General features: G+C 43.0%; 1 protein-coding gene across 1 annotated transcript; it reads right to left on the minus strand.

The window, feature by feature from the left end:
• Positions 1-23,451: 23,451 nt before the first annotated feature.
• LOC123750320 (mucin-22-like) lies at positions 23,452-25,149 on the minus strand. The gene has a single exon (XM_045732437.2). It carries the CDS (start codon positions 25,147-25,149, stop codon positions 23,452-23,454), a length of 1,698 nt encoding a protein of 565 aa, XP_045588393.2.
• Positions 25,150-27,059: the final 1,910 nt, after the last annotated feature.

Here is a 27,059-nt window from a genome sequence, read left to right on the forward strand (position 1 = left end):
AGTTCATTCATGATTGTGGGAAAAACCTGCCGGGATTTATATGAGAGGAGAACTACCAGGGACTTGTATTGAACCAATTAAAAATTACTGTCTGCAAATTAATTCAACTAAAGTCTCTAGCTAGGGTCGTAAATCCTAGCTCCTCTTTTCCTAATGACAGATTGTTAGCTGTAAGGGGCAGGTGGGGTGAATGAATTAGTTGATTGAAGTTCCAGTCTACCTACAGACAAGTATCTCACATTAACTTGTATTTGATACAAGGATAAGATTTTAATAAATTCAGTTCTATGACTGAAGATTGGTTCTGTTTACATCAGGGATTTAAGCATATACATAGTCTAGCCTATCACCATAACTATCAACAGCCAATATATTCTTATACTAATAACACAACAATTTAAATTGTAGTAGTATGATATTAAATGACCTAAAATGTAGTCAAAGTACTGTCAACTAAGCACTAAAGATTATATTCAATTAAATAAACTTATATGATAAATTAAAGATATCTAAGCAAGCAATTGTTAACTTAATTTATATAAAGTATATATATATATATATATATATATATATATATATATATATATATATATATATATATATATATATATATATTTGAGTGAGGTGGAAGGGGTGATGTGGCATTAACACAAGACAGAACAAGAGGTGGTATTAAGAGGGTATTAATTTCATCAACACAAGACAGAACACGAAACAATGGGTATTGAATAGAAGTGTTTGTAGAAAGCCAATTGGTCCATATTTCTTGATGCTTCTATATTGGAGCGGAGTCTAGAGGTGGGTAGAATATAGTTGTGCAATAATTGGCTGTTGATTGCTGGTGTTGACTTCTTGATGTGTAGTCCCTCGCAAACGTCAAGCCGCCTGCTATCGCTGTATCTATCGATGATTTCTGTGTTGTTTACTAGGATTTCTCTGGCTATGGTTTGGTTGTGGGAAGAGATTATATGTTCCTTAATGGAGCCCTGTTGCTTATGCATCGTTAAACGCCTAGAAAGAGATGTTGTCTTGCCTATATACTGGGTTTTTTGGAGCTTACAGTCCCCAAGAGGGCATTTAAAGGCATAGACGACGTTAGTCTCTTTTAAAGCGTTCTGTTTTGTGTCTGGAGAGTTTCTCATGAGTAGGCTGGCTGTTTTTCTGGTTTTATAGTAAATCTCAAGTTGTATCCTCTGATTTTTGTCTGTAGGGATAACGTTTCTATTAACAATATCTTTCAGGACCCTTTCCTCCGTTTTATGAGCTGTGGAAAAGAAGTTCCTGTAAAATAGTCTAATAGGGGGTATAGGTGTTGTGTTAGTTGTCTCTTCAGAGGTTGCATGGCTTTTCACTTTCCTTCTTATGATGTCTTCGACGAAACCATTGGAGAAGCCGTTATTGACTAGGACCTGCCTTACCCTGCAGAGTTCTTCGTCGACTTGCTTCCATTCTGAGCTGTGGCTGAGAGCACGGTCGACATATGCGTTAACAACACTCCTCTTGTACCTGTCTGGGCAGTCGCTGTTGGCATTTAGGCACATTCCTATGTTCGTTTCCTTAGTGTAGACTGCAGTGTGGAAACCTCCGCCCTTTTCCATGACTGTTACATCTAGAAAGGGCAGCTTCCCATCCTTTTCCATCTCGTAAGTGAAACGCAGCACGGAACTCTGCTCAAATGCCTCCTTCAGCTCCTGCAGATGTCTGACATCAGGTACCTGTGTAAAAATGTCGTCAACATACCTGCAGTATATGGCCGGTTTCAAGTTCATGTCGACTAAGACTTTTTGCTCGATGGTACCCATGTAGAAGTTTGCAAACAGGACACCTAGGGGAGAACCCATGGCGACCCCATCTACTTGCTTATACATGTGCCCATCCGGGCTCAAGAAGGGTGCCTCTTTAGTACAAGCTTGGAGTAGAAATATAGTACAAGAAATAGTACAAGCAGAAAATATTCTGAGGAAACTACTCCTAGCTTGTACTAAAGAGGCACCCTTCTTGAGCCCGGATGGGCACATGTATAAGCAAGTAGATGGGGTCGCCATGGGTTCTCCCCTAGGTGTCCTGTTTGCAAACTTCTACATGGGTACCATCGAGCAAAAAGTCTTAGTCGACATGAACTTGAAACCGGCCATATACTGCAGGTATGTTGACGACATTTTTACACAGGTACCTGATGTCAGACATCTGCAGGAGCTGAAGGAGGCATTTGAGCAGAGTTCCGTGCTGCGTTTCACTTACGAGATGGAAAAGGATGGGAAGCTGCCCTTTCTAGATGTAACAGTCATGGAAAAGGGCGGAGGTTTCCACACTGCAGTCTACACTAAGGAAACGAACATAGGAATGGGCCTAAATGCCAACAGCGACTGCCCAGACAGGTACAAGAGGAGTGTTGTTAACGCATATGTCGACCGTGCTCTCAGCCACAGCTCAGAATGGAAGCAAGTCGACGAAGAACTCTGCAGGGTAAGGCAGGTCCTAGTCAATAACGGCTTCTCCAATGGTTTCGTCGAAGACATCATAAGAAGGAAAGTGAAAAGCCATGCAACCTCTGAAGAGACAACTAACACAACATCTATACCCCCTATTAGACTATTTTACAGGAACTTCTTTTCCACAGCTCATAAAACGGAGGAAAGGGTCCTGAAAGATATTGTTAATAGAAACGTTATCCCTACAGACAAAAATCAGAGGATACAACTGACGATTTACTATAAAACCAGAAAAACGGCCAGCCTACTCATGAGAAACTCTCCAGACACAAAACAGAACGCTTTAAAAGAGACTAACGTCGTCTATGCCTTTAAATGCCCTCTTGGGGACTGTAAGCTCCAAAAAACCCAGTATATAGGCAAGACAACAACATCTCTTTCTAGGCGTTTAACGATGCATAAGCAACAGGGCTCCATTAACGAACATATAATCTCTTCCCACAACCAAACCATAGCCAGAGAAATCCTAGTAAACAACACAGAAATCATCGATAGATACAGCGATAGCAGGCGGCTTGACGTTTGCGAGGCACTACACATCAAGAAGTCAACACCAGCAATCAACAGCCAATTATTGCACAACTATATTCTACCCACCTCTAGACTCCGCTCCAATATAGAAGCATCAAGAAATATGGACCAATAGGCTTTCTACAAACACTTCTATTCAATACCCATTGTTTCGTGTTCTGTCTTGTGTTGATGAAATTAATACCCTCTTAATACCACCTCTTATTCTGTCTTGTGTTGATGAAATTAATACCCTATTAATGCCACCTCTTGTTCTGTCTTGTGTTAATGCCACATCACCCCTTCCACCTAACTCAAATGTAGATATATATATATATATATATATATATATATATATATATATATATATATATATATATATATATATATATATATATATATATGTCGTACCTAGTAGCCAGAACGCACTTCTCAGCCTACTATGCAAGGCCCGATTTGCCTAATAAGCCAAGTTTTCATGAAATAATTGTTTTTCGACTACCTAACCTACCTAACCTAACCTAACTTTTTCGGCTACCTAACCTAACGTAACCTATAAAGATAGGTTAGGTTAGGTTAGGTAGGGTTGGTTAGGTTCGGTCATATATCTACGTTAATTTTAACTCCAATAAAAAAAAATTGACCTCATACATAATGAAATGGGTAGCTTTAACATTTCATAAGAAAAAAAATAGAGAAAATTTATAATTTTAGGAAAACTTGGCTTATTAGGCAAATCAGGCCTTGCATAGTAGCCCGAGAAGTGCGTTCTGGCTACTAGATACGACATATATATATATATATATATATATATATATATATATATATATATATATATATATATATATATATATATATATATATATATATTCAATTTATATGAAGAGGTTCAGTCAGCCTGAGTGAATCTTTTCCCACACAAGGGCCACCCATGAAGTTGGGTTTACCTCACGAGTGTCTTTATGCTTGGATAAAGATTCAGCAGCTGCTCTACAATATTAATAAACTTACTGAAATATGAAGCGTTGCCTCTCACTATAACTGACAGACAGACTTATTGGATATATTAAAGTTATACAAGCATACAATTAACCAATTAATACACTAATAACATTCAATATACTTCTCTGAATGCCGGGTGCCTGTTTGACAAGTGTGCTAGCCTGGATAACTCTCTTGTCGCGAGTTTAGGCACGATATTTTATATCACAGCTTTGCTGTAGATTGTTCTGGTAGCGCTGCTACGTAATTATTTCTTTAATTGCATTTGCAGAAGGATGATAGTTGGTGATGGTGGATGTGTCACTTTGTGTGCTCTACTCTACACTCTTATTAGATATGTTTTTTTTTAATTTTTCCTTGTAGATATATTGTACAGGTTCTCCCCCAGTTCTAGAGAGTAATCATTGGCGATAAAGATAATTAGATGAGGTGTCCCGAGCTAATTATTATCCGCCAGGCACTGTCACACTTGTTCACAGTTTGTAAACACACGTGTTCTGGCCCGGGGCATTGTGGGCTCCCTCTCCCAGCCACTGCCCCCCCCCCTTCCCCATGCTCCCTGAGTATGGTAGCCTTTAATAAACACTTTCCTCCTATGTGGACACAAAAATGAGACAACTATTTTTCTCCTGAATGTGAGCGTGTGACATATTTTTATGTCTGACGAACAAATAGTTCTATAACATTCAATTCTTATTCGATCGACTTGGGGATAGTATGAGGATGTTAGCCCTGAAATTTACGTTTTCTCTAATAGCCTCATAGCTTATTTGGGAGAACGGAATTGTCTTGTATCTTTGTGTTAAAACTATTGTATTGTTGACACGACAAGTGTAATCGACGAAGTTTCTTTATTTGGTGCCGGTCTAACGCATTCTTGTATGACATTTTATACATATGTTCTTCTGGAACATTCTATTGCGAACACATTGGTACAAAAATGAAATAGGTACATAGAAAATTAAGGTCAGGACAGTGAAAAGAATATTCACTGTTCAAAACTGGATTCGCCGCAGGACAACGGGTAACACTATGCCCACTTCCCACACTCTTGGGGGTGGGCCGCGATCATGATTCTACATTTATATGCATATGTCCGTGTAGAGAATTTTATTGCGATCTCAGAAATACCAAATTTAACGCTGTAGAACAAGTGTGGAGTTGACAACCCTGAAAAGAATAGAAACATTTCGTCGCAGTTTGGAGCTCACGGCTAGTGATCGACCTAGTTCTTTATTTGGTGATGATTTAACTCATGTTTGGTGACATTTTTTATATATGTTCTTCTAGAACATTATATTGCGAACATATTGATACAAAAATGAAATATGTACATCGAAAATTAAGGTCAGGACAGTGAAAAGAGTATACACTTTTCAGTGTTGCCGCTCGATCGCCCGAAACGCCGAGAGCACTTTTTGCTAGTTTTTTTTTGTCGTTTGCCGGGAGGAGGAAAGTGTATTAATTAATTAAAATTAATGAATATTGATTAATTATTTTTACTGTCTAGACATATGATTGAGATAAGATGAGATTATAATATAATTAGATATAGGATTTAAAGATAATAAGTAGTACTTGATAATACTACTGAATCTTGTTAAGGATACGATATATTCTCTACCGGAAATCAATTCATTGTTCCAATAGTTTCTTAATTAAGAAATCCTTCTAGAAGCTTCTGGATCTTTGAGAAGTCATGCACCAAGTCACGTAGGCACCTATAGGGCCCTATGGTGTACGTGATCATAGGTGGCAGTCTTGTATGATCCAGATATAAGGAATCTATAGTGATTCTGATATGATTTTTATATGATTTTGACATGATTTTGATATGATTTTGACATGATTTTGATATGATTTAGATATGATATAGAAATAATACATTTCTTAGATAATAATATAGATATAGTGGGCAAAAATTTCCCACAATGATAATGATTTTATTATTATTAATCGGGTGATTATTAACATTGTGTTTAAATTGTAATTCACATATTGTGCTTTTAATATTAATCTATGCAAGTAATGCTGATTAGTTGATGGCCAATATGATGAGTTTCCCAGTGACATTGTTCATGTGAGGCTTAAGTGATTATAAGCTAATTGACTTTCTATACGTTTATTGTTTGATGGTATAACATTTTTATTTCATTTATATAACATTAATAGTACAATGTTACTAAATCTATAGTTGTATTATGCAGCATGAATACTGCATAACATTTACGTACTTCGTAATATAATACATACTTAGGTACTCCGTAAATAATACATACTAACGTATTCCGTAATGTAATACATACTCTGTAATGTAATACTTGCATATTTACGCACTCCGTAATGTAATACATACTTTAATACTCAGTAATGTAATACTTACATACTTCGTAATACATAAGTACTGCATGGAGTACATCTGATTATGATTTTACAGTGACCATTGAATGACATTTTTGTGTTGTGAGAAGTTAGGAGCAGGTAGTTCTTCTGTCATTATAACGCCTTCGCAAGGTACGGTTGTGAGTGTACATTCTTGACCTGGGTTGTGAGTGTACATTCTTGACCTGGGTTGTGAGTGTACATTCTTGACTTGGGTTGTGAGTGTACATTCTTGACCTGGGTTGTGAGTGTACATTCTTGACCTGGGTTGTGAGAGCATTCTTCGTTGTGTAATATTCTAGTTTACATCCCCCCACGAGCCTAGCAATCAACATGTTTTATTTTCTGAGTTTGCATAACTAGTCATTAGTTAAGCTACGCGGTGCAAAGATCCACTTCTTCACTTACATGCGTCTCACAGCGTGTGTGCACATCACGTGTGTGTGTGTGTGTGTCTACCAGAGAGCGTGCACATCTGACATCCTTCCCCCTTACCTCTTTACTCCTCTTTCCATCCCTATCTTTCTCCATCCCCTTACACACTCTCTCTCTCTCTCTCTCTCTCTCTCTCTCTCTCTCTCTCTCTCTCTCTCTCTCTCTCTCTCTCTCTCTCTCTCTCTCAGAAAATTAAATATCCCGAAAGACTGCTTAAAACACAATGGAAAGTGATACCCGATTTCATTTCCAATCATGACAATCGCCTCAGGTGGTCGCTGTAGAGTCAGATGTATATTTTTGTAACGGTGCCACTAACGCCGACCCTGACTGGCCTATGGTAACTGCATTTAACACCTTTGTTTCTTGTTATAATGTTGACTGAGAACGGGGTCCAATCTTTTGGCCTCCAATCCCGAACAGACAAATGGACATTAACTTTGATATTAGACAAATATATGGCGACTACAAGATTCTCTAAGATCCACAATAATAAAGCTGTCTATGGATGCCTCTGAACACCAGTTGACAACAACAAAAATAATAATTATAGTGATTTTAGCTGGGAGCTATAGCGTGTGATGCTGTGCTGTGGACCCCTACACGTCGTCTTCAGCTGCACATATAACGGACAGGGAATATAGTTTGGGTGAATATAAATAGGAGTTGCCTCGAAATGGGCCAATAGGACTTCTACAGTTACCTTCATTCTTGAGTTCTTATGTTCTCATATAAGTCAGTAGCGAGAAATTTGTCAAGAAGGTGTATATAGTCCGTCTCTGTATGCCTATCCTGCACCCAGCGCGCTGACGAACACTGGGGGACGGTCTGACATGTATTCAGGACCTCAGCCCCCGCATGAGCAGTGGTACTTGAATGTAAGTAGCCATTAGAGAGAGCTTGATGGTAGCCCTATGACAGATGTGGTGATCCTCTCTCTTTCTCTCTCTCTCTCCCTCTCTCTTTCTCTCTCTCTGTCCTCTCGCTCTCGCTCTCTCTCTCTCTCTCTCTCTCTCTCTCTCTCTCTCTCTCTCTCTCTCTCTCTCTCTCTCTCTCTCTCTCTCTCTCTCTGTTCTGTTCTTATATCCTATACTTGTAGGTTCAACATCCTCAAGCAGGAAAATGTGTATATACGCGCACCCAGCTGATATACGCACATCCAGCTAATATATGCGCTCCCAGCTATATAAGCGCACCCAGCTAATATACGCGCACCCATCTATATACGTGCACCCAGCTAATATATGCGCACCCAGCTATATACGCGCACCCAGCTAATATACGCGAACCCAGATATATACGCGCACCCAGCTATATACACGCACCTAGCTAATATACGCGCACCCACCTAATATATGCGCACCAAGATACATACGCGCACCCAGCTATATACGCGCACCCAGTCAATATACGCGCACCCAGCTAATATATGCGCACCCAGCTATATACGCGCACCCAGCTAATATATGCGCACCCAGCTATATACGCGCACCCAGCTATATACGCGCACCCAGCTAATATACGCGCACCCAGCTATATACGCGCACCCAGCTAATATACGCGCACCCAGCTAATATAAGCGCACCCAGCAATATACGCGCACCCAGCTAATATACGCGCACCCAGCTAATATACGCGCACCCAGCTAATATACGCACACCCAGCTATATACGCGCACCCAGCTATATATGCGCACCCAGCTATATACACACACTCAGCTATATACGTGCACCCAGCTATATACGCGCACCCAGCTAATATACGCGCACCCAGCTATATACGCGCACCCAGCTAATATATGCACACCCAGCTATATACGCGCACCCAGCTAATATACGCGCACCCAGCTATATACGCGCACCCAGCTAATATATGCACACCCAGCTATATACGCGCACCCAGCTAATATGCGCGCACCCAGTTATATACGCGCACCCAGTTAATATATGCGCACCCAGTTATATACGCGCACCCAGCTATATACGCGCACTCAGCTAATATACGCGCACCCAGCAAATATACGCGCATCCAGCTAATATACGCGCACCCAGCTATATACGCGCACCCAGCAAATATACGCGCACCCAGCAACCAAATATCAATGGCTTCATTATTATTTTTTTAGTCATAACCAATGCAATCCGGGGCATTATCGAGTTGCATAGTCATGGCTTCCTCCAGCATGCAGAGGTGGGCGCCCTCTGGGGGGAACTTAACCTTAAAGCTGATAAAACCAATATTTTCGTTTCATCGTGTAAGATTTACCCAAGTTATTCGGTGCTCTTACTGCTTGTTAAATGCGTCTCTGTCAATAAAGAGTTGAGTCATATCTATTTAATTTGTTAATGATGTTTAACGTAAACGATTTATTATCTATATGTTCATTTGAATGGTCAACTATAATAAAATCATTTCCTATTTTAATACTAATAACATATTTAAAAATGGTGACATGTACATCAAACATTTTTAATATAATCTCCATCAAAAAACCTGCGTCGTTGTTGCCCAAATGTTTAATTTCTTTATTTATATATTTCAAACTATTTTGTTGTTGTTGTCAGGTGAATTATATTAGAATTCTTGTTCACGGTGTGCTCCCTCCCCCTTCATTTGTACATTATCCTCTTCTGTTATTTTAACCTAAATATGTAAACTATTATTTACGTCTTTCAAACATGTGCAGTCACACGAAGGGACATATTGCCATCGGTTAAATGTCATGTCATTGTGAAATTATATATATATATATATATATATATATATATATATATATATATATATATATATATATATATATATATATATATATATATATATATATATATATATATATATATATATAACATACATATATATATATATATATATATATATATATATATATATATATATATATATATATATATATATATATATATATATATATATTGTGACGGTAAAGTGTTGGAGAATAGATGTTCGGCAGTCCTCCAATGGCAGGTGGCAATGCCTTGTCACACTTACAGACAAAAAAAAGAGACTGCTTGTCTGTTTGTCTGTGGTAAGGTAATGGGAAGACACGCAAAACACAAAATATAAACAATGAAATTTTAATTACTTTAGAAAACAAGATATGAACAAAGACAATCCCTCGGCTTTCGTAAAATTCAAAACAAGTCAACAAATAAATCAACATGAATAATTAATAGATGTGAAATTTACTCTAAAACAAAATAATGTACAAGACAATAATAATAATAATCAGGTGCTGAGAATATTGGCAAGTGGCCCAGACGTCGACTCAGGTAGAGGGCGTGAGTCCAGGTGCAGGTGCTGTCGGCGATACACTAGCCAATCAGGAGCAGGCAGGCAGAGAATGGGTAGTTTGCTCGTTGACGACGGGTGGAGAACCGGTGTGTCTGGTGGTGCAAGGTATGCTTTGCTTCCTGTGCAAAACGATTGGTATATATATATATATATATATATATATATATATATATATATATATATATATATATATATATATATATATATACATATATATATATATATATATATATATATATATATGTCGTACCTAATAGCCAGAACGCACTTCTCAGCCAACTATTCAAGGCCCGATTTGCCTAATAAGCCAAGTTTTCCTGAATTAATATATTTTCTCTAATTTTTTTCTTGTGAAATGATAAAGCTACCCATTTCATTATGTATGAGGTCAATATTTTTTTATTGGAGTTAAAATTAACGTTGATATTTGACCGAACCTAACCAACCCTACCTAACCTAACCTAACCTATCTTTATAGGTTAGGTTAGGTTAGGTAGCCGAAAAAGTTAGGTTAGGTTAGGTTAGGTAGGTTAGGTAGTCGAAAAACAATTATTTCATGAAAACTCGGCTTATTAGGTAAATTGGGCCTTGCATAGTAGGCTGAGAAGTGCGTTCTGGCTACTAGGTACGACATATATATATATATATATATATATATATATATATATATATATATATATATATATATATATATATATTAGTATATTTTGGTAGCAGTCTTTCCTGTAGACATATATTATTAAATATGACCGAAAAAGTAAGATTAATAATTCTAACACGAATTTTCTCAATCTTTCGTACATTACGCTTCACTGTTGGAGGTAAATCAAAAATCAATTCTCCAAAATTCATTTTTTATTTCTAGTCTGACGCGACACGGGCGCGTTTCGTAAAACTTATTACATTTTCAAAGACTTTAGTTCACAAATACACAACTGATTAGAACTTACGTATCTCCGATTTTATATCTACATTTGAGTGAGGTGGGAGGGTTGATGTGGCATTAACACAAGACAGAACAAGAGGGGATATTAATAGGGTATTAAAAGTATCAACACAAGACAGAACACAAACAATGGGTATTGAATAGAAGTGTTTGTAGAAAGCCTATTGGTCCATATTTCTTGATGCTTCTATATTGGAGCGGAGTCTTGAGGTGGGTAGAATATAGTTGTGCAATAATTGGCTGTTGATTGCTGGTGTTGACTTCTTGATGTGTAGTGCCTCGCAAACGTCAAGCCGCCTGCTATCGCTGTATCTATCGATGATTTCTGTGTTGTTTACTAGGATTTCTTTGGCGATGGTTTGGTTGTGGGAAGAGATTATATGTTCCTTAATGGAGCCCTGTTGCTTATGCATCGTTAAACGCCTAGAAAGAGATGTTGTTGTCTTGCCTATATACTGGGTTTTTTGGAGCTTACAGTCCCCAAGTGGGCATTTGAAGGCATAGACGACGTTAGTCTCTTTTAAAGCGTTCTGTTTTGTGTCTGGAGAGTTTCTCATGAGAAGGCTGGCCGTTTTTCTGGTTTTATAGTAAATCGTCAGTTGTATCCTCTGATTTTTGTCTGTAGGGATAACGTTTCTATTAACAATATCTTTCAGGACCCTTTCCTCCGTTTTATGAGCTGTGGAAAAGAAGTTCCTGTAAAATAGTCTAATAGGGGGTATAGGTGTTGTGTTAGTTGTCTCTTCAGAGGTTGCATGGCTTTTCACTTTCCTTCTTATGATGTCTTCGATGAAACCATTGGAGAAGCCGTTATTGACTAGGACCTGCCTTACCCTGCAGAGTTCTTCGTCGACTTGCTTCCATTCTGAGCTGTGGCTGAGAGCACGGTCGACATATGCGTTAACAACACTCCTCTTGTACCTGTCAGGGCAGTCGCTGTTGGCATTTAGGCACATTCCTATGTTTGTTTCCTTAGTGTAGACTGCAGTGTGGAAACCTCCGCCCTTTTCCATGACTGTTACATCTAGAAAGGGCAGCTTCCCATCCTTTTCCATCTCGTAAGTGAAACGCAGCACGGAACTCGGAACTCAACTCCCCCGAGCTTAAAGCGGCAGCTAAAAGCCTTCGTGAGAACAAGGAGATAGTTGTCAGGAGAGGTGACAAGTCGCCAATATATGTCATTCTTAAAAAAGACGAATATCTGGCGAAAATGAACATCATACTCTCTGACCAAACTAAGTTCCAAAGGGTAACGAAGGACACAACAGCCGAATTAAAAGCAAAGGTCAACAAACTGATCGAAACTGTGAACGCCAAGAAATCCGGACTCCACCTGCCAAAGATCATTGGGGAATATAAACCTGGATATGCGTATGGAAATGTCAAGACGCACAAGCCTGGAAACCCACTTCGGCCAATCATTAGCCAGATACCCACACCCACGTACAGACTGGCGAAGCGACTCAACGGCCTGCTGACTCCTTATGTTCCTTGCGCCTTCAGCCTGAAGTCTCCAAAGGAATTTGTTGACTTACTGCGGGGCACACGGGCCACAGGGATAAGAGCCTCGTTGGACGTAGAATCGCTGTTTACCAACGTACCTGTGGACGAGACAATCGGAATGATAGCCGACAGAGTGTATCGTGATCAAGCCTGTACTCCTCTTGACATGCCAGAAAATATTCTGAGGAAACTACTCCAAGCTTGTACTAAAGAGGCACCCTTCTTGAGCCCGGATGGGCACATGTATAAGCAAGTAGATGGGGTCGCCATGGGTTCTCCCCTAGGTGTCCTGTTTGCAAACTTCTACATGGGTACCATCGAGCAAAAAGTCTTAGTCGACATGAACTTGAAACCGGCCATATACTGCAGGTATGTTGACGACATTTTTACACAGGTACCTGATGTCAGACATCTGCAGGAGCTGAAGGAGGCATTTGAGCAGAGTTCCGTGCTGCGTTTCACTTACGAGATGGAAAAGGATGGGAAGCTGCCCTTTCTAGATGTAACAGTCATGGAAAAGGGCGGAGGTTTCCACACTGCAGTCTACACTAAGGAAACAAACATAGGAATGTGCCTAAATGCCAACAGCGACTGCCCTGACAGGTACAAGAGGAGTGTTGTTAACGCATATGTCGACCGTGCTCTCAGCCACAGCTCAGAATGGAAGCAAGTCGACGAAGAACTCTGCAGGGTAAGGCAGGTCCTAGTCAATAACGGCTTCTCCAATGGTTTCATCGAAGACATCATAAGAAGGAAAGTGAAAAGCCATGCAACCTCTGAAGAGACAACTAACACAACACCTATACCCCCTATTAGACTATTTTACAGGAACTTCTTTTCCACAGCTCATAAAACGGAGGAAAGGGTCCTGAAAGATATTGTTAATAGAAACGTTATCCCTACAGACAAAAATCAGAGGATACAACTGACGATTTACTATAAAACCAGAAAAACGGCCAGCCTTCTCATGAGAAACTCTCCAGACACAAAACAGAACGCTTTAAAAGAGACTAACGTCGTCTATGCCTTCAAATGCCCACTTGGGGACTGTAAGCTCCAAAAAACCCAGTATATAGGCAAGACAACAACATCTCTTTCTAGGCGTTTAACGATGCATAAGCAACAGGGCTCCATTAAGGAACATATAATCTCTTCCCACAACCAAACCATTGCCAGAGAAATCCTAGTAAACAACACAGAAATCATCGATAGATACAGCGATAGCAGGCGGCTTGACGTTTGCGAGGCACTAACATCAAGAAGTCAACACCAGCAATCAACAGCCAATTATTGCACAACTATATTCTACCCACCTCAAGACTCCGCTCCAATATAGAAGCATCAAGAAATATGGACCAATAGGCTTTCTACAAACACTTCTATTCAATACCCATTGTTTGTGTTCTGTCTTGTGTTGATACTTTTAATACCCTATTAATATCCCCTCTTGTTCTGTCTTGTGTTAATGCCACATCACCCCTCCCACCTCACTCAAATGTAGATATAAAATCGGAGATACGTAAGTTCTAATCAGTTGTGTATTTGTGAACTAAAGTCTTTGAAAATGTAATAAGTTTTACGAAACGCGCCCGTGTCGCGTCAGACTAGAAAAAAAAAATGAATTTTGGAGAATTGATTTTTTATTTACCTCCAACAGTGAAGCGTAATGTACGAAAGATTGAGAAAATTCGTGTTAGAATTATTAATCTTACTTTTTCGGTCATATTTAATAATATATATATATATATATATATATATATATATATATGCAAACAAGCCTGAATGGTCCCCAGGACTATATACAACTGAAAACTCACACCCCAGAAGTGACTCGAACCCATACTCCCACAACTGGTATGTACAGGGACGCCTTAATCCGCTTGACCATCACGACCGGACATAAGGAAGTGATAGCCGAGGCTATATGAACCACTTCCCCGCCGGCACTCGGATGGTAATCTTGGGCATAGCATTTTATCAAATCACCTCATTCTTTGGGGCACACGTGAGGAACACAAATGCAAACAAGCCTGAATGGTCCCCAGGACTATATACAACTGAAAACTCACACCCCAGAAGTGACTCGAACCCATACTCCCACAACTGGTATGTACAGGGACGCCTTAATCCGCTTGACCATCACGACCGGACATAAGGAAGTGATAGCCGAGGCTATATGAACCACTTCCCCGCCGGCACTCGGATGGTAATCTTGGGCATAGCATTTTATCAAATCACCTCATTCTTTGGGGCACACGTGAGGAACACAAATGCAAACAAGCCTGAATGGTCCCCAGGACTATATACAACTGAAAACTCACACCCCAGAAGTGACTCGAACCCATACTCCCACAACTGGTATGTACAGGGACGCCTTAATCCGCTTGACCATCACGACCGGACATAAGGAAGTGATAGCCGAGGCTATATGAACCACTTCCCCGCCGGCACTCGGATGGTAATCTTGGGCATAGCATTTTATCAAATCACCTCATTCTTTGGGGCACACGTGAGGAACACAAATGCAAACAAGCCTGAATGGTCCCCAGGACTATATACAACTGAAAACTCACACCCCAGAAGTGACTCGAACCCATACTCCCACAACTGGTATGTACAGGGACGCCTTAATCCGCTTGACCATCACGACCGGACATAAGGAAGTGATAGCCGAGGCTATATGAACCACTTCCCCGCCGGCACTCGGATGGTAATCTTGGGCATAGCATTTTATCAAATCACCTCATTCTTTGGGGCACACGTGAGGAACACAAATGCAAACAAGCCTGAATGGTCCCCAGGACTATATACAACTGAAAACTCACACCCCAGAAGTGACTCGAACCCATACTCCCACAACTGGTATGTACAGGGACGCCTTAATCCGCTTGACCATCACGACCGGACATAAGGAAGTGATAGCCGAGGCTATATGAACCACTTCCCCGCCGGCACTCGGATGGTAATCTTGGGCATAGCATTTTATCAAATCACCTCATTCTTTGGGGCACACGTGAGGAACACAAATGCAAACAAGCCTGAATGGTCCCCAGGACTATATACAACTGAAAACTCACACCCCAGAAGTGACTCGAACCCATACTCCCACAACTGGTATGTACAGGGACGCCTTAATCCGCTTGACCATCACGACCGGACATAAGGAAGTGATAGCCGAGGCTATATGAACCACTTCCCCGCCGGCACTCGGATGGTAATCTTGGGCATAGCATTTTATCAAATCACCTCATTCTTTGGGGCACACGTGAGGAACACAAATGCAAACAAGCCTGAATGGTCCCCAGGACTATATACAACTGAAAACTCACACCCCAGAAGTGACTCGAACCCATACTCCCACAACTGGTATGTACAGGGACGCCTTAATCCGCTTGACCATCACGACCGGACATAAGGAAGTGATAGCCGAGGCTATATGAACCACTTCCCCGCCGGCACTCGGATGGTAATCTTGGGCATAGCATTTTATCAAATCACCTCATTCTTTGGGGCACACGTGAGGAACACAAATGCAAACAAGCCTGAATGGTCCCCAGGACTATATACAACTGAAAACTCACACCCCAGAAGTGACTCGAACCCATACTCCCACAACTGGTATGTACAGGGACGCCTTAATCCGCTTGACCATCACGACCGGACATAAGGAAGTGATAGCCGAGGCTATATGAACCACTTCCCCGCCGGCACTCGGATGGTAATCTTGGGCATAGCATTTTATCAAATCACCTCATTCTTTGGGGCACACGTGAGGAACACAAATGCAAACAAGCCTGAATCGTCCCCAGGACTATATACAACTGAAAACTCACACCCCAGAAGTGACTCGAACCCATACTCCCACAACTGGTATGTACAGGGACGCCTTAATCCACTTGACCATCACGACCGGACATAAGGAAGTGATAGCCGAGGCTATATGAACCACTTCCCCGCGGATTAAGGCGGATTAAGGCGTCCCTGTACATACCAGTTGTGGGAGTATGGGTTCGAGTCACTTCTGGGGTGTGAGTTTTCAGTTGTATATAGTCCTGGGGACCATTCAGGCTTGTTTGCATTTGTGTTCCTCACGTGTGCCCCAAAGAATGAGGTGATTTGATAAAATGCTATGCCCAAGATTACCATCCGAGTGCCGGCGGGGAAGTGGTTCATATAGCCTCGGCTATCACTTCCTTATGTCCGGTCGTGATGGTCAAGCGGATTAAGGCGTCCCTGTACATACCAGTTGTGGGAGTATGGGTTCGAGTCACTTCTGGGGTGTGAGTTTTCAGTTGTATATAGTCCTGGGGACCATTCAGGCTTGTTTGCATTTGTGTTCCTCACGTGTGCCCCAAAGAATGAGGTGATTTGATAAAATGCTATGCCCAAGATTACCATCCGAGTGCCGGCGGGGAAGTGGTTCATATAGCCTCGGCTATCACTTCCTTATGTCCGGTCGTGATGGTCAAGCGGATTAAGGCGTCCCTGTACATACCAGTTGTGGGAGTATGGGTTCGAGTCACTTCTGGGGTGTGAGTTTTCAGTTGTATATAGTCCTGGGGACCATTCAGGCTTGTTTGCATTTGTGTTCCTCACGTGTGCCCCAAAGAATGAGGTGATTTGATAAAATGCTATGCCCAAGATTACCATCCGAGTGCCGGCGGGGAAGTGGTTCATATAGCCTCGGCTATCACTTCCTTATGTCCGGTCGTGATGGTCAAGCGGATTAAGGCGTCCCTGTACATACCAGTTGTGGGAGTATGGGTTCGAGTCACTTCTGGGGTGTGAGTTTTCAGTTGTATATAGTCCTGGGGACCATTCAGGCTTGTTTGCATTTGTGTTCCTCACGTGTGCCCCAAAGAATGAGGTGATTTGATAAAATGCTATGCCCAAGATTACCATCCGAGTGCCGGCGGGGAAGTGGTTCATATAGCCTCGGCTATCACTTCCTTATGTCCGGTCGTGATGGTCAAGCGGATTAAGGCGTCCCTGTACATACCAGTTGTGGGAGTATGGGTTCGAGTCACTTCTGGGGTGTGAGTTTTCAGTTGTATATAGTCCTGGGGACCATTCAGGCTTGTTTGCATTTGTGTTCCTCACGTGTGCCCCAAAGAATGAGGTGATTTGATAAAATGCTATGCCCAAGATTACCATCCGAGTGCCGGCGGGGAAGTGGTTCATATAGCCTCGGCTATCACTTCCTTATGTCCGGTCGTGATGGTCAAGCGGATTAAGGCGTCCCTGTACATACCAGTTGTGGGAGTATGGGTTCGAGTCACTTCTGGGGTGTGAGTTTTCAGTTGTATATAGTCCTGGGGACCATTCAGGCTTGTTTGCATTTGTGTTCCTCACGTGTGCCCCAAAGAATGAGGTGATTTGATAAAATGCTATGCCCAAGATTACCATCCGAGTGCCGGCGGGGAAGTGGTTCATATAGCCTCGGCTATCACTTCCTTATGTCCGGTCGTGATGGTCAAGCGGATTAAGGCGTCCCTGTACATACCAGTTGTGGGAGTATGGGTTCGAGTCACTTCTGGGGTGTGAGTTTTCAGTTGTATATAGTCCTGGGGACCATTCAGGCTTGTTTGCATTTGTGTTCCTCACGTGTGCCCCAAAGAATGAGGTGATTTGATAAAATGCTATGCCCAAGATTACCATCCGAGTGCCGGCGGGGAAGTGGTTCATATAGCCTCGGCTATCACTTCCTTATGTCCGGTCGTGATGGTCAAGCGGATTAAGGCGTCCCTGTACATACCAGTTGTGGGAGTATGGGTTCGAGTCACTTCTGGGGTGTGAGTTTTCAGTTGTATATAGTCCTGGGGACCATTCAGGCTTGTTTGCATTTGTGTTCCTCACGTGTGCCCCAAAGAATGAGGTGATTTGATAAAATGCTATGCCCAAGATTACCATCCGAGTGCCGGCGGGGAAGTGGTTCATATAGCCTCGGCTATCACTTCCTTATGTCCGGTCGTGATGGTCAAGCTGATTAAGGCGTCCCTGTACATACCAGTTGTGGGAGTATGGGTTCGAGTCACTTCTGGGGTGTGAGTTTTCAGTTGTATATAGTCCTGGGGACCATTCAGGCTTGTTTGCATTTGTGTTCCTCACGTGTGCCCCAAAGAATGAGGTGATTTGATAAAATGCTATGCCCAAGATTACCATCCGAGTGCCGGCGGGGAAGTGGTTCATATAGCCTCGGCTATCACTTCCTTATGTCCGGTCGTGATGGTCAAGCGGATTAAGGCGTCCCTGTACATACCAGTTGTGGGAGTATGGGTTCGAGTCACTTCTGGGGTGTGAGTTTTCAGTTGTATATAGTCCTGGGGACCATTCAGGCTTGTTTGCATTTGTGTTCCTCACGTGTGCCCCAAAGAATGAGGTGATTTGATAAAATGCTATGCCCAAGATTACCATCCGAGTGCCGGCGGGGAAGTGGTTCATATAGCCTCGGCTATCACTTCCTTATGTCCGGTCGTGATGGTCAAGCGGATTAAGGCGTCCCTGTACATACCAGTTGTGGGAGTATGGGTTCGAGTCACTTCTGGGGTGTGAGTTTTCAGTTGTATATAGTCCTGGGGACCATTCAGGCTTGTTTGCATTTGTGTTCCTCACGTGTGCCCCAAAGAATGAGGTGATTTGATAAAATGCTATGCCCAAGATTACCATCCGAGTGCCGGCGGGGAAGTGGTTCATATAGCCTCGGCTATCACTTCCTTATGTCCGGTCGTGATGGTCAAGCGGATTAAGGCGTCCCTGTACATACCAGTTGTGGGAGTATGGGTTCGAGTCACTTCTGGGGTGTGAGTTTTCAGTTATATATATATATATATATATATATATATATATATATATATATATATATATATATATATATGTTGTTAAATATGACCGAAAAGGTAAAATTAATAATTCTAACACGAATTTTGTCAATATTTCTTATGTTTCTTTTTACTGTCGATGGTAATTGAAAAATCAATTCTCCAAAATTAATTTTTATTTCTAGTCTGACGCGACGCTTGAACGCGTTTCGTAATAACTTATTACATTTTCAAAGACTTTAGTTTACACACACACAACTGTAACCTGAAAACACTAAACAGAGTTTTACTTATGCTAACACTAGTTGTTAAAGATTTAGCTACTTAGGACGAAGTGTCCATGTAGCACGGGCTATGGTGAGCCCGTAAGCAATTACAATGCTAACACTTACACAGCTTGTCTTATATACTCGCATTTGGGTGAGGTGATATGTTGCAACAGTTTTGGATGAGGTGAACAAACTTTTGACCAACACAAGACAGAACACGGAACATTGGGTATTAATTGGATGAATGAGAGGGAAGAATGTAAGTAACTGCAGAGGGCCTATTGGCCCATACTTCCTATTGATGCTTCTATATTGGTACGGAGTCTTGAAGTGGGTAGAATATAGTTGTGCATTAATTGCCTGTTGATTGCTGGTGTTGTCTTTTTGATGTGTAGTGCCTCGCAGATGTCGAGCCGCCTGCTATCGCTGTATCTATCGATGATTTCTGTGTTGTGTGTTAAGACTTCTCATAAGAATTAAAGCATAAGAATTAAAGAAACTGCTGAAGTAACATTTGGTCCATACGATGCAGCTTCTGTTTCTATCCACCAAGACTCATTCATGTATATGACGTACTTACGCTCGAAACAATGCTTACCTTCACTTGAATCACTCGAAACAATCGAGTGATTCCACTTCATTTATATGTAACCTGATAATCTGATCCACAGATCAACAACCTTGTTTTCAAACCATTATTTACCCAGGTCTTCCTAAATCTAAATGTATCCTAATTGTTATTCATTGTTTCGTGTCTAATAGACCACTGCGTAAAAATTCTGATCCTTTTAGTGAAAGTGAAAGCTCTGCAAAAGTGACGCTTTTTCGGACTAATTAGCATCGTCCACGAAATATTAACCTGCTTAAAGGATCGTACGCTTCTGGTTAGCTAAAACAACTTCAAATTTGACACTTATCGATTGGTGAAAAGTTGAGGAAGCCCACAGTTGGGACCGTCTTTGTGGAAGAAACATATATAATTGTCTTTTAGCCTGGCAGGGCCTTAAAACGTTCAGTTTAATATCTATTAAATAATATCTTGTTTCGTTGCGAGGAGTCCGTGGGTGGAGCTCCGGCCGGCGAGGTAAACACTCTGGGATTACACACACAGAGAAATCACATTATCGTGATATATCACTGAGAAAATCCACAGGAGCCGTGATGAGGATTCGCACCTTTATACGCTGGGAATATAGGTTCCAATCCTCGTCTGGGATTCGGATTATTTTTACTTACATTGTTGTTTTCACACTGGGAATCCTTCATTTCCAGACTATGTCTCCACTCCAAGGGCACATTTGTGCTATATTTGTAATAATGTGTTATACTGTAGGAGTAAACCTCCTTGTGTTCGGACTGTCCCGCTGACCCATGGATATAATAGCCTGTCTGCTGGTAACTGACCCGGAAGTCTTATTCCTCCGGGTTCGTTCGCCTCTTGCAGGTCGGAGTTCGATACCCGACAGTCCAAGTGTTTGGACACCATTCCTTTCCCCTCGTCCCATCCCAAATCCTTATCCTGTCCCCTTTGCAAAGCTTTCCCCTTGTAAATTCCCTTGCCTTCCCTTCTTTTATATCCCTCATATCATCCCAGATTCTTGTCCTCATATCTTAAGTGCTAAATGGTCATGGTGGCTTGGCGCCTTTTCCTTAATAATTGCTATATCTTTAGAAAATGTAGCTGTGAGTCTGTGCAAAGCTGAAATAGTGGAATCCATTATTTCAGCTGTAACAAGGTTTGCAGTACATAAGTAAGTGGCAATTTAAAAAAAAAAGTTTTATTATGAGGCTAGAAAAAGGTTAGGAGACAGAAAACAAAGATGAAACATTGAAGACTTATTTGAAAGTCGAGAACAACCCACCCCCAGGTTTGAAGCACTAATATCTAGAAGAAAAAAGTCGTTATCTAGACGAATAAAGTCGCTATCTAGACGAAAAAAGTCGATATCTAAAAGAAAAAAATCGTTATCTAGACGGAAAAAGTCGTCCTGATGTTCATTCACTACCTAACCTGAGCCAAACCTGCCTATTAGTTTCTACCAAATTCAACCAAATAATACTACCATTTCACACCTCTGCTTCACCAACCTGTTCTCTAAACAGTACCCTGGAGACACACTATAAACAGAGATGCTTGTATGCTTCCAAACACAAAGTTCACTACACACATTACACCAATACCAAACAGTAAGTTACAATACCATTGTTGACAGACACTCAACTCATACACGCCTGAAAATAGAGGCTGTGGCGACCTTAGGCTCCGTCCTGGACCATTGCAAGCTCTGTCGCATCCCACAAAGAAATTACCCTTCAAGCTCCTATGCTCGTCCAAGCTGCGAACGACCCCCCCCCCTTAAGACGCATTAATAAATGTTATCTCTGTAGTTCAGTATTATCTCGCATATGAATATATAAATTTTATATTAGAATTGTTGTGTAGAGTTCGGTCTAGGTTAGGTTATGTTAGATCAGGTTAGGCCTGGTTAGATCAGGTTATCTCTGGTCATGTTAGGTCAAGTTAGGTCTGGTTAGATCAGGTTATCTCTGGTTATGTTAGGTCAAGTTAGGTCTGGTTAGGTTAGGTCAGGTTGGGTGTTTTTGTTTTGCTGCCAATAATTTGTATTTGCAATATGGGAGTGAGTCATTTTACAGCTACGGTTTGAACACTGGAAGTGAGCGAGTCATTGTTCGAAAAATGTTCAAAAGTAATCATTTGTGAACAACTCGTCCATCCTCATGAACGTTCGCCAAATATTTGATTCGTTGCTATTACCAAGAACTTGGTAAATTTTCAAAATCAGGCGACAAGGATTGTGTGATGTACTTCCGTGACCTGACTCGTTAATTGGCATTCAGGCTTATCTCCTCGCAATATTTAAATGTGCAAAGTTGCATGTTGCAAAGTGGTACCTGGTCATTAGCCTTGCAGTCTCTCGCCTAATATGACTTTCTCTGGCACACTGAGAGAAAATATAGAATATCGTTGTGAAGAGAATAAATATAATACTTAACATGAAAACCGAAGAGCAGGACACATATTGAATAAATCCTATTATATATCCTCTTTGTTCTAGATGAACACAGACGAGGTAAAGATAACAGAAAATGCCTCGGCGAAATCCAGGCATCCAGCTCGATTTGAGAGCCAGACAATCGTCCGGACACTCCCTGGTGCTTGAGGACACAGTGTCCTGATTTGCTTCGTGAGGAATGGCGAATCCCCAGATTTGTCTTTCCGTAAAACAAGCAACTGATTTGCCTAACTAGAAACGAACTATAACCCACGCAGCCCACCTAACTAATTGAAGCTAATGCATACAAAACGTCATATTTCGGTGCCATAATTTTTAAGTTTAACAAATTGGTCGACTTCGTAAAATAAATAAAAAAAGAGTCGACTTCTTTGGTGGAGAGACAAGTTGAGCCTCGCTGGTGCAAGCCTCACTTTTCATCATCGGGGAGTCAGGAATTATGAGACATGTTGAGAGACAAAATTAAGACGCAGAGCTCGGGGGGGGAAGGGAGATGGTAATGAGACACACGAGAATATGGATGCTGTAGTGGGAGCGTAACTTGGACGCGTGCCCAGCAAAAATGTCATGCTAATATTTTTTTACGTTAGCACGGGACGTGTAGTAGCAGCTGAACTGGTGCTATACACCCTAGCTGAGAGCTTCAGTAGGGCCCACACCCTAGCTGAGAGCTTCAGTAGGGCCCACACCCTAGCTGAGAGCTTCAGTAGGGTCCACACCCTAGCTGAGAGCTTCAGTAGGGTCCACACCTTAGCTGAGACCTTTAATAGGCTCCACACCCTGGCTGAAGGCCGTAGCAGGCTCCACACCCTGGCTGAAGGCCGTAACTGGCTCCACACCCTGGCTGAAGGCCGTAACTGGCTCCACACCCTGGCTGAAGGCCATAGCAAGCTCCACACCCTGGCTGAAGGCCATAGCAGGCTCCACACCCTGGCTGAAGGCCGTAGCAGGCTCCACACCCTGGCTGATGGCCATAACAGGCTCCACACCCTGGCTGAAGGCCGTAGCAGGCTCCACACCCTGGCTGAAGGCCGTAACTGGCTCCACACCCTGGCTGAAGGCCATAGCAGGCTCCACACCCTGGCTGAAGGCCATAGCAGGCTCCACACCCTGGCTGAAGGCCGTAGCAGGCTCCACACCCTGGCTGAAGGCCATAGCAGGCTCCACACCCTGGCTGAAGGCCATAGCAGGCTCCACACCCTGGCTGAATGCCGTAGCAGCCTCCACACCCTGGCTGAAGTCCGTAGCAGGGTTCACACCCTGGCTGAAGGCCATAGCAGGGTTCACACCCTGGCTGAAGGCCGTAGCAGGCTCCACACCCTGGCTGAAGGCCGTAGCAGGCTCTACACCCTGGCTGAAGGCCGTAACTGGCTCCACACCCTGGCTGAAGGCCGTAACTAGCTCCACACCCTGGCTGAAGGCCGTAACTGGCTCCACACCCTGGCTGAAGGCCGTAGCAGGGTTCACACCCTGGCTGAAGGCCGTAGCAGGGTTCACACCCTGGCTGAAGGCCGTAGCAGGCTCCAAACACTGGCTGAAGGCCGTAGCAGGGTTCACACCCTGGCTGAAGGCCGTAGCAGGGTTCACACCCTGGCTGAAGGCCGTAGCAGGGTTCGCACCCTGGCTGAAGGCCATAGCAGGCTCCACACCCTGGCTGAAGGCCGTAGCAGGCTCCACACCCTGGCTGAAGGCCATAGCAGGCTCCACACCCTGGCTGAAGGCCGTAGCAGGGTTCACACCCTGGCTGAAGGCCGTAGCAGGGTTCACACCCTGGCTGAAGGCCATAGCAGGCTCCACACCCTGGCTGAAGGCCATAGCAGGCTCCACACCCTGGCTGAAGGCCGTAGCAGGCTCCACACCCTGGCTGAAAGCCGTAGCAGGCTCCACACCCTGGCTGAAGGCCGTAGCAGGCTCCACACCCTGGCTGAAGGCCGTAGCTGGCTCCACACCCTGGCTGAAGGCCGTAGCAGGCTCCACACCCTGGCTGAAGGCCGTAGCAGGCTCCACACCCTGGCTGAAGGCCGTAGCAGGCTCCACACAATGGCTGAAGGCTGTAGCAGGCTCCACATCCCTGGCTGAAAGCCGTAGCTGGCTCCACACCCTGGCTGAAGGCCATACAAAGGCTCCACACCCTGACTGAAGGCCGTAGCTGGCTCCACACCCTGGCTGAAGGCCGTAGCAGGCTCCACACCCTGGCTGAAGGCCGTAGCAGGCTCCACACCCTGGCTGAAGGTCATACAAAGGCTCCACACCCTGGCTGAAGGCCGTAGCTGGCTCCACACCCTGGCTGAAGGCCGTAGCAGGCTCCACACCCTGGCTGAAGGCCGTAGCAGGCTCCACACCCTGGCTGAAGGCCGTAGCCGGCTCCACACACTGGCTGTGGAGACGGAGGTAAGGAATGGTGCCCACCCACTTGAACGGTAGAGGGAATTGAACGCTGACCTGCATAAAGCGAGACCATTGCTCTACCGTCCACCCCAAGTGGATGGGCTTCTAATTATGAACATACACTCACACAGACACACACATTCGCACACGCAAGCACATTCGCGCACGCACACACACACACACTCACACGCACACACAAAAAGTCTTTGCGGTACCAAAGAGCCAAAGCTCAACCCCCGCAAGCACAAATAGGTGAGTACACACAAACACACACACATTCACAGGGCGCTGGTAGTTGAGTGGACAGTGCGCGGGACTCGTAAACCTGTAGTCCGGGTTCGATTCCCGGCGCCATCAAGGAACATTGGGCAGAGTTTCTTTACCTAGCAGTAAATAGTTACCTATTACCTACAGAGTTACCTATCAGTAAATAGTTACCTGGGAGTTAGACAGTTGTTACGGGCTGCTTCCTGGGTGTGTGTGTGAAAAAAATTAGTAGTTAATAACAGTTGATTGATTGACAGTTAAGAGGCGGGCCGAAAGAGCAGAGCTCAACTCCCGCAAGCACAACTAGGTGAATACACACACACACACACACACACACACACACACACACACACACACACACACACACACACACACACACACACACACACACACACACACACACACACCTGTCTCCTGCAGCCCATATCAAGACGATAACATCAGCGGCATATGCCAGGCTGGCCAACATACGAACGGCATTCAGAAACTTGTGTAAAGAATCATTCAGAACTTTGTATACCACATATGTCACGGCCAATCCTGGAGTATGCAGCCCCAGCATGGAGTCCATATCTAGTCAAGGAAAAGACTAACCTGGAAAAGGTTCAAAGGTTTGACACCAGACTAGTACCCGAGCTGAGAGGTATGAGCTACAAGGAGAGACTACGGGAATTAAACCTCACTTCGCTTGAAGACAGAAGAGTTAGGGGAGACATGATCACCACATTCAAGATTCTGAAGGGAATTGATAGGGTAGATAAAGACAGGCTATTTAACACAAGGGGCACACGCACAAGGGGACACAGGTGGAAACTGAGTGCCCAAATCAGCCACAGAGATATTAGAAAGAACTTTTTTAGTGTCAGAGTGGTTGACAAATGGAATGCATTAGGAAGTGATGTGGTGGAGGCTGACTCCATACACAGTTTCAAGTGTTGATATGAAAGATCCCAGTAGGCTCTGGAATCTGTACACCTGTTGATTGACGGTTGAGCGGCGGGACCAAAGAGCCAGAGCTCAACCCCCGCAAACACAACTAGGTGAGTACTAGGTGAGTACACACACACTATGGATGGCGATCTACTAAAGAAATTGTTCACGACATTTGTTAGGCCAAAGCTAGAATATGCAGCGGTTGTGTGGTGCCCATATCTTAAGAAGCACATCAGCAAACTGGAAAAGGTGCAAAGACATGCTACTAAGTGGCTCCCAGAACTGAAGGGCAAGAGCTACGAGGAGAGGTTAGAGACATTAAATATGCCAAAACTAGAAGACAGAAGAAAAAAAGGTGATATGGTCACTACATAAAAAATAGTAACAGGAATTGATAATATCGATAGGGAAGATTTCCTGAGACCTGGAACTTTAAGAACAAGAGGGCATAGATTTAAACTAGCTAAACACAGATGGTGAAGAAATATAAGAAAATTCACTTTCGCAAACAGAGTGGTAGACAGTTGGAAAAAGTTAGGTGAGAAGGTGGTGGAGGCCAAGACCGTCAGTAGTTTCAAAGCGTTATATGACAAAGAGTGCTGGGAAGACTGGGACACCACGAGCGTAGCTCTCATCCTGTAACTACACTTAGGTAATTACACACACACACACACACACACACACACACAATTGCCACTCTCCATAGTGTATAATAATTCACTGGCAAGAAGGGAACTGAAAGAAATTTAGAAAGCAGCTAAAGTAGTCCC

The sequence above is a fragment of the Procambarus clarkii genome, chromosome 11 (genome assembly GCF_040958095.1).
Source record: "Procambarus clarkii isolate CNS0578487 chromosome 11, FALCON_Pclarkii_2.0, whole genome shotgun sequence".
Lineage (NCBI taxonomy): Eukaryota > Metazoa > Arthropoda > Malacostraca > Decapoda > Cambaridae > Procambarus > Procambarus clarkii.

Bases quoted from the DNA above. Each gene is read 5' to 3' on its own strand.
- LOC123750320 (XM_045732437.2), bottom strand. From the start codon at position 25,149: ATGCAGGTCAGCGTTCAATTCCCTCTACCGTTCAAGTGGGTGGGCACC.